General features: G+C 33.4%; 1 protein-coding gene across 3 annotated transcripts in view; it reads left to right on the forward strand.

Moving 5' to 3' along the window:
• The window catches only part of OSBPL9 (oxysterol binding protein like 9), a 166,861-nt gene that overhangs the window by 104,417 nt on the left and 49,600 nt on the right, over positions 1-12,844 (forward strand). For 2 of the 3 annotated variants that reach the window (XM_063104026.1, XM_063104025.1), the window contains exons 5-6: positions 11,238-11,333; positions 12,110-12,157. In XM_063104026.1, coding sequence (XP_062960096.1) covers positions 11,238-11,333; positions 12,110-12,157 — 144 coding nt within the window. Of the gene's footprint in view, positions 1-5,846; positions 5,916-11,237; positions 11,334-12,109; positions 12,158-12,844 lie in introns of all 3 variants that reach the window. The other variant, XM_063104024.1, reaches the window with a different exon arrangement.

Genomic DNA, 12,844 nt, shown 5'->3' on the forward strand with positions numbered 1-12,844 from the left:
CATTATTCCTCAAATTCTAGTACTTTTTCCAGTTTGGCCACTAATTTTGGTTTCCTTCAGGTTGAGCATCCAGATCTGAAAAATATTTTATGTAGTTCTCTAGGAGAATATTGTTCCTCATTTGGCCTTCTTGTGCTTTCCGGCCTCTGTTCGTGCTTGTACTAGCCCCTCAGTCTGGGAGTATGCCTTTTCTGGTTATTCTTTTTCTTCCAGGTTCATTCTCTGCCCTCCTCTGCTCTGTGCTTCAGGAGGATTACAGGTACAGCCTGCATCTCCTGGGGCCCTTTATCCTCTGGCTTCTGGTTGGGTTTAGCCAGCAGAACACAGCAATAGAGGATTGAAAGAAAAAAAAAAGAGAGAACTTCTGGAGTATTTATTCCTCCTGTTCCTAGCCTGCTTTGATGCAGTTCTAGCAGTGACTGTCCTGTAGCTATGGTGTCCACTGAATCACTCCTCCTGATTGGCCCGTAGGTGACATTATTTCCTTTCTTGCTCCTTCTGCCTAGGGGGTGGGAAAGGCTTCCTGCTGTTCCTAATTCCTGGATATCTCAGCATCCCTTCTTAGTTTCCTTAACCCAGCCCTGACTTCTATCAGTAGTCACTTCATTAAAGAAAAATTCAACATCTTACCTGATGATGCTGTTTCCTGCCGGGACCCATTGCTGTAGTGTTTTCCATCTCCCCATTTCTGTCCAAATGCTGCACTCTCAAATGCTGCCTCTGAGAAACCTTTCTCATCTTCAAAACTTTCTCCTTTCAATCTCTTAGTGTTTTTTTTTATAACACTTATTTTACTGTGCTCAGATCACTTGTTTGTAGACAGATGTTTATCTCCTTTAATAGACTGAAACTCTTTTAGGGCTGTATCTGCTTTATCTTGCATAGTGCCATAGTCATAAGAGATGCCCAGTGAAAAAATAATTATTGTGACAATGAATTGTAAGGCCCAGAGTAGTATGTGTAAAAATGTGCTCATGATGAGCTTTGGCTTGAGAGAATGAGTTACTCATTCATTCATTCATCTATCTATCTATTTATTTATCTATCTATCTATCTATTTATTTATTTGTTGTTTTGGGGGTTTTTTTGGCGGCTGGCTGGTACGTGATATTGGTGTTATAAGGCTGAGAATGAGTTTTAGAGGGATGAAATGATTGCCATTGCCTGATCTTGCTGCTTCTTCTTGTGCCATTTATTTCACTGTCATTTTCTTCTACTCTGTTTCTCTTTTTTTCTTAAAAATTTTAGTTATCTTTAGAAAAATCAGCATCCATACTTGTAATATAATAAATACTTTATAATAATTGTTATTTATGATTTTTTCATGAATATTTTGATTTACAATCTGCAAGACTTCTAGTTCTTTTGTTTGAATGCTAACAGGTAGGCACATTGCAGTATTCTTTGATTAATTCATTTGCAGAATTTTTATTGAGCACTTGCTAAAATCCTGGAGAATACAATAGAGAACAAAGTCCTGTTCTCATTGGCTTGTATTCTAGTCCTGTTTTATATTATCTCAATAGATTTCTGACAATATACTAAATCAGGGTAATTTTTTATACACTCTTAATAGCTTTAGCAAAAACTGAGCCTGGGTTTCCTTCTAACTGTTTGACATTCATTGGCAGCTAAAGTCAGATATACAAAGACAGCTTTGGCATATATAATTTTAAGAGATAAATGCCAAACCAATTGTAAAGTCAATTCTTTTCAATTCGGAGTTGTTATTTTTGTTTTATTTTGTTTGGTTTGTGTGAAATACAAGCCTTTTGGTACTGATCATCTTTTGGTCTGACTAGTTTATCATTTATCTCTCCAGGGGTGTTAATTTGTCAGTTTGTGATATTTTGCTATACAGAGATATCTAGTCTTGTCAGGTTTTGTTTTTGGAAAACTTTCATAATCAAATTTTCAACAAGTATAGGGCTGTGAGAATTCTGCGGTTAATTTAAAAACTTGGTACAATACTCAGTTTAAAGATTTATGTGTTCAATGTGAATTTCTCCTAGTTATACGAAGAGCAATTTTCCAGGAAACTTACCTAAAAATTTTGGGTTTTGTGGATCATTAAAATAGACTTTCTAAATAGGCTTTTCAAAATGCCGTTAATAATCTGAGGTTGAGGAAGGGAAGAATTTATTTTTTTCATCCTATTCTAGTAAGCCACTCAGTTTATTTTGATCCTGGAATGACTTAACCTGTGACTCTTAAGAAGGATGTTGCAAGTCGCCTGACCAACTAAAAAAGCACTGTTTTCAGTATCAGAAGAAAAACTTTGGCTGATTGCCAACACCACATAGTCAAACAGTGCTTTGTTAGGTGGTGTGGTGTGGTAGGTATTTTTGTTCTCTGTGGGGTTGCTTTCTTGAATGTTGAGTCATGATCATGATGGCAGGAAGGATGTGGAAAAAAACTTGAGTATTCTGCTTTGTTTTACTGTCCATTTTTCTTCGCAGCATTTCATTTTTTCAATTATAGTGGTGATTGTTAAGTTTTAAGTGCTTTTTTTGCTAGTGTGTGCTTTACCTTTAAACGATGTTATAAATTTGTTATGCTACATTTTATTTTGCTTGGAAGGGTTATCTGAGCAGCTTCAGCATTTCCAAATTTACTTTTGACATTTTAGGATTTTGTAGATAATTTTAAAAGAATAATGCTGATGACTTTGTATGCTGAAACGGTTATAAAATTTTTGTAAAATATAACATGAAGTTTCTGAATATTTCTTACATAAAGCTTTTGAATTTAAATTGTAAAATAAATACATACTTTAAAAATAATGAAATAACATGAACGTATAAAGTAAAAACTAAGAGAGTTGCTGTCTCTAATGCGCCCTTTCCTCAATCAATCCCACTTTCAAGGAGTAAACTGCCTTTCATGTGCTTTTGTTTCATGGGTTTTATTTCAGAGGGTGTGTGTGTGTGTGATCTTTTAAAAATGCAAGTTCAATATTATTCATGTCTCTACTTATCTGTGTGTGTGTGTAAATAATCTTTTAAAATGCAACTTCAATATTATTCATGTCTCTACTTAATCTAGCCATAAGGTAAGCACTCAGTTAACATTAATTGACTTGAATTCTGGTGTCTGTTACATTTCTGTAGTTTGCATTCAGGCCTGTAAATTCATGTTTCATTTTTGTTTTTTTCAGAAAGGTAACTTGCTGCATTCTGAATCCTCTGAGGCAATTTTATAGGCCTTACTTGACATTTATATCTTAAAAATGCTAGTTACATCCTTTATAGAGATGGTGACCATATAATTTATTGTCTAAACTGGGGCACTTTTGAGAGTGGAGGAAGCTGCTGATAATAATCTTGCTGAGACAGTACGCATAAACAGACTATCCAAGGCGAATTAAGATATATGTTCACCCTATTTACATACTTCAGGTTTTTGTTTGTTTTGGTTAATTTTATTTAGTAACTTTTTATATGGCTTTATTGAATAAATTGAGAGAGTCTTTTGGAAAGACAAGCTATCAGTGACTTAAATAGAAGAAAATGGTACAAATTGCAGACTTTTATTGTTAATTTGTTCAAATGACCAAATCACTTTATGAAATGAATAGTATTAGTGTTTTGTTCTGTAAGTCAAAGAGTTACATAAGAGTGTCAGTATTAGAAGAAGAGATCATGAAGAGTAAGGAGTTAAACTGAGAGTTATGATTGAAGTTCATGAATTTTAGCACTGGTGTTTGTACCTGATTCCTGTTTGGCAAAGCAGCTCATTTCTTTCACAATATATGTGAGCAATTGAGATTTGTTTTGTGGTTCCTTTTTTTGGTTTTGGTTTTGTTTTTAACAGAAACTTTAAATTATGCATAAACTATTTTCTTTGTAAATTTAAACATAAAACCAATTCCGGTTTTTAAAAGAACAAATATATGTTCAAAATTAGGTTCTTTTATGGGAAAAAAAGGTTTTCTTTATATCATCTGACTCTTTGTTACCAAGGTAATAATTAAGTACAATTTACCTTTTGTGGTTCAAGCATAATACCCAATACTTTTCTAAACATTTCATATTGGAACTTTTTTTCTGATCTTTTTTCCACACTGTATTTTACTGCTTGTTTTGTTTTTTGCTTATACCTTTTAAAATTATCATTCTCTATTATCTTCAGAGTTCATCAACTTTTTCCCTCTTCTTTAAAGGATTGTTAAATACGATTTAACTTATGCTTATGTCCTTTTCTAGATTATACAACTTTGTGAAAATTGCATATGGTTTATAGTATTATCTAGTTATTCATTCATTTTGTTTTTATTCATTAAATATACATTGAGTGCCTTCTATATGTTAAGCACTGTGTATGGTCTGGGGATATAGTGGTGAATCCTGATTAAGGCTCCAAATTTTAAAGGAGAAATAGAACAACTGCTGTGGTGTTAACTTTACACATATTATTTCATTTCTCTATCCAACAGCTTTGAGTGGTTTATTATTATACCCATCTTATAGGTGTGAAAATGGATGCAGAGAAAGTAACTTGGCTAGATCACACGCACAGATAATTCATTAGGAAGTTGCAGATTCAGGATCTAAAACTAGGTAAATCCTTAAAGCTTGTGCTCATTGTCACTGCATCAAGCACCTTCAAGGAATTGTTTGAGTACATTTTAGTGCCCTTATGTCATGAACTCTTTTCAAATATCATTGTGAGTTAATAGGAAGATATAATGGATTTGAAGTCAGAGGACTAGGTCAGAATTCAGTTAAATAAAAACATATCCAGCTGGATGATTTGGGTAAGCACCTATAAAATAGGGTTAATATCTGTTCATCTTACTATGTTGTGATGGTGAAGTGAGAGAACTTGCAAAGTGTCGCAGAGTACCTAATATTCTAAAAAAATGTTTAATATTCTACATCCACGGTGAATTTATGGTATATTAGAACTGCTCGCTTAAAACTATGGAAAAAGGACTTACCTTTTAGGGCATTCTTGGGGTACCTAGCAGTTGCTGGTAAGATAGCTATAGCTACCATGTTGATAAAAGAGAACCTATTTTAGAGCCTTAGGTTATCCGGACATTGACTTAAATGGAAAATATCTTTCCAAAGGTACAGTGGAAGAAAAGTTTAACACTAGGATCAATTTTATGGACATTTTTGAATTGATAATCTTTACTCCAAATGAATCAATAGTGGAATATTCTTTAGGATTAAAAATAGGTGGAAATTCTGACTCTTAGAACTTTTCTGTACCTCTAAGTCCTGTTCTTCCTTTAGTGGAAGGGGATAAACCACAGAGACAACAGGGATTATAAATGTTACCAAATTTTCAATAATCAAAGGATATCACAGATTAGTATGCTTTACATAAAATCACAGTCTTATTAATATTCCTGGTTTCTTTAATATACTTTTAAAAAATCATTAAACCAACTTTTTTTTTTTTTTTTTAAGATGACTGGTAAGGGGATCTTAACCCTTGACTTGGTGTTGTCAGCACCACACTCTCCCAATTGAGCTAACCGGCCATCCCTATATAGGGATCCGAACCCGGGGCCTTGGTGTTATCAGCACCACACTCTCCCAAGTGAGCCACGGGCCAGCCCTTAAACCAACTTTTAAGTCATGTGGTAGGGAGACAAGATGGTGTCATTTCTCTAAAAACTTAATTTACTAACTTAAATTTCTAAGGGACAGGAAAGCCTTTAAGTTTGGCATATGTTTGTTTGGTTGGTTTTTTAGCCTGCCACTTGCTGTTCACCTATCTACATTTCCTCTGTATAGTTACAGATTTTTCTCTTAATTATTCCTTTGCTTGGTTATTGATGTCAGACTCACAGCATGGTAACTTTCTATTCTCTCTTTTCCTTACTTTTCTGGAAGATCAGTACCACACTTGCTTTTTTCCAGTCTTCTGGTATCTCTCCAGTTCTTGAATTTTCAAAAATAATTGTAAGTGATTCAATTGTAAGTATGCTGTATACTTCTTTCATTGGATGAAAGCTTATCTGTGATGCATGTCACCTCAAATTGCTAATTGTGAACATAAACTTTCCAATACGCTCATATTTTAATCAAACTGACATTTCTGCAGAGTTTTCATTAATTATAGGGTATGTGTTTTGCTAATTTTTAAAAATCATCTACTTTTGTACAGATTCATGCCATTTATGTTTCATTAAGAGGCTTGTTTTCTTTGGTGTTTTTCCTTTGCTAGAATTTTAAGCTATCCTCTTTTACAGTTCTATTACTGATAACATCCTGTTTTCTTGTTACTCTGAACTTTTCTATGAGACTTACATGGAATAGTTTATTTCTAATATATTTTCCTATTCTCTTTTTGAAACATTTTTATTATATACTATTTTGTTCTGTATAAGAGAAAGTACTTCATAAAGAGCGCCTAGTCCTTTTAAGTTTTCACTGTGAAATAAGATTTTATATGAAAATAATTACTCATTTGTGAATTTCTTTTTACAATGTTATTACTCAGCCTTCCTGTTCTCAGTTATTCTCAGTTTCTCAAGTCACCCATAAATTTCTTAATTTCCTGATTCTGATCTCAAATAGACCTTAAATCACCTTTTCCTCTCCTATTCAGTACTTTTTCTCTGTCAGCAGAAATTACATTAAAAGCCTCAAAAATTGCCTCCTATACTGTTTTACTAAGGGAGTGTGTCTCCGAGGTGACTACAATTCATATGTACTTCTGACAGTTTTAAGGGCTTCCCATGCAGTACTCTTCTTTTTAAGAGAAACATTCAGTTATGTGAATGTGTAAAGTATAAATAGTGTTTAATGTCCCAACTGAAGTCATTAATAATAATTGATTCAATTTTGCTGACATTTGTTAACTTTTAAGTGCTTTCTGAGAAAAGTGGTGCTATTCACCATAAGTATGAGATAGTAGGAAATACTGATACATGGTTTTGAGGCAGTTTGATACTCTTCTACCAGTCTAGATATTATTTTAGAAATTCCCCTTAAATATATTTTTGTTATTCCTCTCTCTCTCTATTTAACTGGATAAGTAGATCCTGGCTGATACAGAATATGTGTTACTCTCTTTGACTTTATGTATCTGTAGCTTTCTTTATTAGCAAAGTACTCTTGAAAACTAGACTGTTTTGGTTTTAGCATATTTACACATAAGTGTTTTTTTTACTTTATGTAGATTTCTAATATTTACCGTTAATTGAGGTTTAATTTCTGAGATTCTTCTAATTTAATTTCTTGTTACGTCACAGAACATTTTGTTTTTATTTCTCTGTAATTGTTGTGTTTAATTTAAACTTTAAATAAATTCATACAGAAATCACCAAGTTATAGAACCATTGCACATCAATATAGTAAATTAGGGAGCAGCAACCTCTTTGGTCCTGATTGCCAACAATACAACATGAAGGCCATAGACAAAAGAGAAGGAAAAGAAGACATGAAGAAAGGGAGTGAGGTCAAGCGAAAAGAGAACAAAGGCAAGAGAAATTTAGGGAGAAGAGGTCATAAGGAAGACTAGTACCATGGCATCAGCAGTTGCCAGATACTGCAGGCAGTGCCACATGCATTCATTCAACACTGAGCTATCCCTGGAGGGTATAGTTATGAATGAATGGCACATGTCCTGCCCTCATGGAGTTTACAACCAACCCTTCAGAAGTCGATCAATTCAATATTTAATTATGGTAAAATGTGATAAATGTTAGATAGGATAAGTACAGATTACCAGAATCTGCTTGACTCCCAACCTAGTTGTTCTCAAGAGCTACTGTAAGAAGTATGAAGTCACGCTGTGTCTTCTAGGGTCTGCCATGTTCTCAGTTCTTTTCAGAGGAAGACAGACCACCCTCAGTATGGTAATGGACTATATTTTCAGTCCTGTTTAAAAACAAAACTCCATTAAAAAGGATTAATGTGAGTAAGCATAGTGCCTCAGTGTTCTAAATATTGAATGGAAAGAGAAACAGTTAATACTTGGAGAGTTTTTTGAAATGGCCTGCATTAGGATGTAATGGGTTCCTCATCTCATGAGATATTCAAGCAAAGACTAGGTGTTTCAAAGGTGTTATAAAAGTAATGTCTGTTACTGAGAGGTTGGACTAGGTGAGTTGTGATGTATTGTAAATCACAATATATAGTGAAACTTATGGTACTTTCTTCTAGTACATTCTTACTAGATTTGAGAAAACACTTTTCTGCTATACATAGATTTTCTTTTTAAGTACACCTAATATTTGTGGATTACTGTGCAAGGGAGGTTAGGCCAGTTCTGGGATTTTAAGCTGATAACTATCATAAATTTCCCACTATATGTTATCTAAAGAAAAGTGGATTGGTGAGTAGATCTTTGGCTTGGATGTTGTGAAGTATGGAGTTTGTTCTAAGGACAAAGGAAAGTTGTAGAAGACTATCGAGGCAAGTCTAAGAAGACAGCCAAGGTGAGATTCATATGATTCTAGCCGAATTAAAGGGTTTTTTTTTTTTTTTTTGGTTTTTTTTCAAAGTACAGCATCAGTTTTAATGTTTCTCTAGATTCAGAAAACTAGGATTCAACTTACATTTGCTATTATCAATGCCAACATTATTCCTGCCACCCAGGCTCAAAATCTGGGCATCACTGTCTCACTCCAACATCTGGCCACAAATCAGTGTATCTTCCTCCTTCACAATACCTATGCCATTCAACCTTTCTTTTCTTTTCTTTTCTTTTCTTTTTTTTTTTCCCCCTTAATTTTATTTTGTCGATATTAAAGGGTTGTTTTTGAAGAATTAATTTAGGTGGGGTTCAGATTGCAGTAATTTAAATCTAATTTGTTTCCATTTATTCACTGTAAGATTTTTAATCCAATGGTGATTTGTTCAAAAGTATAGTTAGATTTTTACAATCGTAGTTCTAAATGGATTCAGAAGAAGAAAAATCCTCAAAGATAACTTCTCCCTTCTCACATAGATGCTTCACTTTTTATTTATGAATGTGCCATTGACCTTTTCAAATATTTAGCAAAAACAATGTATTTAGCTGATTTTAAGTGGGTCTTGATATTTAAATTATTGATAATTATGTTAGATTGCTCTGTGAAACAAGACAAGAAAAAAACAAACAAACAACCAAAAAAACCCCAGCAAAACCAAGCCAAGCAGTTCATTTTTATTTGGGATAGTAACGTGGAAGGAAATTGCCTCTTGGGCCGGCCCGTGGCTCACTCGGGAGAGTGCGGTGCTGATAACACCAAGGCCCCGGGTTCGGATCCCATATACGGATGGCCGGTTCGCTCACTGGCTGAGCGTGGTGCGGACAACACCAAGTCAAGGGTTAAGATTCCCTTACCGGTCATCTTTAAAAAAAAAAAAAAAAAAAAAAGGAAATTGCCTCTTTCTTTCATAGTTCACTACTATAGTGTCTGTGAAATATGATGTATTTGTCCTTCCTTTTTTTCTGCTTTTGTTATCATACTCTACATATTAAATGTTTCCGATAGGAAGTTCTTTGGGTTATCTTTAAAAATGAAACTGTTCCTTGTTAGTATAGTGGTGAGTAAAACATAAAATAAAAACGAAGCTGTTTAATTGCAATTTTATAAATAATATTTGGATTTTGTATACATTGTTTATTCTTTTTCTTTCTTTTTTTGTTTTAGCTGTGACAATTTTAGAAGCTTTACTTTTTTCTGATGAGGAACTATGATTTTTCTTTCTTAAACTTTGTTTTTATACATGATATTCTCTCATTGGGAAGGGTTTTTTTTTAATACTCTTGTCAAGCAGTTTATGTGAATGTAAAAAAAAAAAAGTAAGGCAGATTTTTTGCCTTTGATTTTTCCTGTTGTCTTACTAGGACTTAGGTTTTTAATGTTTTGATTCAGAATTTGAATTTTAGTTTGGGAAGAGCAACAATACTAATAGTAGTAATTGATAGTAATCATTGTCTTTATAGGAGGTAGTAGCTGTCACGCTAATAGTAATAGAAGGACACCTGTATTTGGCAGGTAAGAAAACAGAAGTGTAGAGAGCCATGGTGGCTGAGATGGAATTAGAAACCCATTGTTTCTAATTTTGCCAACCCATTGTTTTTTCCATAATACCATACCATCTTAATTTGGTGTTTTGCCAACCCATTGTTATTCCCATAATACCATACCATCTTAATTTGGTGTTTTGAGATCATGACTGTGAAAATACTTTCATAATTACGAAGTGTTATGTATGCAAAGATGAGGTGTTGCTGTAATATAAAATGAACATTGGGTTCAATTTAATGAGGAACGTGAAAATGATCAGCATGTTTTGTTTAAAGGCAGGCAAGATGTAATAAATGAATGTTAACTTTGAGGTGGGTTATGTTGAAACAGTGTATCTTAACTGTTTTAGTACAGAGTTTTGTGGTTGGGTTGGGATTCGGACAGTGTTTCCTGATCCTTTTTCCCTCTGCTTAACTGCATGACAACTGGGCATGCATATGTGGCAAGCTGGTAGTCTTGCTGTCTCCAGCTGTTTTGTCTTTTACACACAGGATTGATGTGTTTTTTAAGCCAGAGATTATTAAGAACTCAAAAGTTTCTTTTGGGTAAAATTAAAACAGGAATTTCATGCTCTTGGAGATTCATGTTTTAAGTGTACAAAATGTAGGACATGCAAATGCTGGACTTTTAAACTGAGAACTAAGTGGGCCCTCTAAATAAATAAACATTTATACTGTGTCCAGAGTGTGGTGTTCATGCCAGTGGTGAAAGTGAGTAGGGAACTTGATTAGGAGAGAAGTGTTATCACATTCACTTAGAGAGAGGGGCATCTTCTTAGAAGAGGTGAGAATTTTGATGTTCTTTCTTTTTTTAATAAAGGAGGAGGGAGGAAGACTTCAGAGCTGGTGGGATGGGTTAAGAAATGGGAGAACTAAGCAGTGAGAATATAAAGTTCAGATTAAAGGAATAGGGGAATGAACTGATTAAAATGTAGGGGGAAAATAGGTAATTTAGGTGGTTTTTGTTTATGTTTCTTTAGCTAAATTATTGTTGCTGTTTGGGAGCCAATTATGGTGTCTTGGGGAGAGAAGAAAGTGATTCCAAAGAGCAGGGTAAATCCTAATTTGACCAGCAGCACTTGTAATTGATGAGAAGGGAGTAGTGTTGGAGAATTTAAATAATTTAAATAGAACTATTATTTGTGTAAAAGTACTGTTTCTATTTTTTAAATTGAATATTTTCATGTATGAAGGATGAAGTATTTTGTGTACATTGCTTGGGTACTGCTAGATTTATTGCAAATTTTCTTTTTCTCTAGGGTTTGGATTCAGGATTTGTTCCTAGTGTCCAAGACTTTGATAAGAAACTTACAGAGGCTGACGCTTACCTACAAATCTTGATAGAACAATTGAAGGTATGGCATTAGTTTATATATTGAATTGATATAGAATAGTAAATGTTATTGAGCTTGATGTTTTGAGTTTAAAAGTTACTCGATATTGATTTACATCCCTCGTGGTTCTTCAGCACTTTTTAAAGCTGACTTATTCAAATATCTAAGTGACTTATTCAGTGATCTTTATCTCTAATTGGTGAATAGCATATTCATACAAGTGTAATTATTTTTTTGATCATTAAGAAAAAGATACATTTCTAGACATAATTAGAAGAAAATAAGGCAAGATTAGGTTCATATTCTGTTTAAGATTTCTGTGAAACTTGCAAAATTTTAGTGGCTTGATTTCTAAGACCTTGTTTTTTCATTTGGGGGGGCATGTAGGGAAGGTGGTTTCTCTGCTTCTTTTATCATTACTGAAATAAGTTGTCTCCTTCAATTCCTACTTTAAATTTAATTAAAAGCAGAGGTCCCAGCAAGAAAAAGGACTATTGATAAATTTGGAAGACAAAGCAGAAAAACTTTGAGTTTAAGTGATAATTTTAAGTTCTTAAAAAATCATGTTTTCTTTTACTTCTAATTCTTCCACAGTGATTGATCTTGAGTCTTTAAAATCGTTCACACAACAGAATTTGACGTGGTACAGTGCCTTGAAAAATATATTTTGTCTTGAAAATACATATAAATCATCTCTTGAGGAAATGTGTTTAAGAATTAAAGTTTGCTTTTCTGTGTTTAGTAAATGTACACAATGGAGTAAAGTGGCTTGATACTATATTTTTTAAATCCTATAGCTTTTTGATGATAAGCTTCAAAACTGCAAAGATGATGAACAGAGAAAGGTAATTTCTATCACTGTGATTTAGACTTTTAAAGTTTTTAAATCCAAGAGCCTTTTGGAGAAATAATCTAAGTGTTTTTCTTTGTTTGCTTGTTTCTTGGTGTGACTTTTATGTTTATCATCTTTTTTTTTTTTTTTTTAAGAGTACTGTAGTGTTTTTACTATTACAATAGTATTATCAATCTATTATAATAGTACTGTCATATGGACTTCAAGGGTAGTTTTCTGGTGATTTTGTGTAATAGTTTCATTTTAAACAAAAAGCTGATGTACAACATTTTAAACATAATACCCTCTTTGTAAAGTGCCACATTCCTAGGAGTAAGTTCATTTGTTTGAAGTATCATATGTTGAAGGTAGAAAGTGATTTTATTAAATTTATATGTGATCACTTCAGGTATGAATAAATCAGTCAGTAAGAATTTTCAGAATAAACAAAAATAAACATATGAGGAAACAAGTGCTGGTTTAATTTTAGTTCTACTGTTTTTCCCCCTTGAATTTCTGGCATCAACTCTGTAGTTTGGTATTGTTTTCTTTTTTCTAATTAACATTTTTCCTCTCCTTGGCTAGATTTCTTGATGCAGCATTCTTTATTTTTTCATTTTTCTGTTGACGATAGCCTTGCATTTGGCTCTTTTATACTTGGTAGTAGTATAACTCATATTCTCACTCACCTTCCATTTTT

This window comes from Cynocephalus volans, chromosome 8 (genome assembly GCF_027409185.1).
Source record: "Cynocephalus volans isolate mCynVol1 chromosome 8, mCynVol1.pri, whole genome shotgun sequence".
In the NCBI taxonomy this organism is placed as follows: Eukaryota; Metazoa; Chordata; class Mammalia; order Dermoptera; family Cynocephalidae; genus Cynocephalus; species Cynocephalus volans.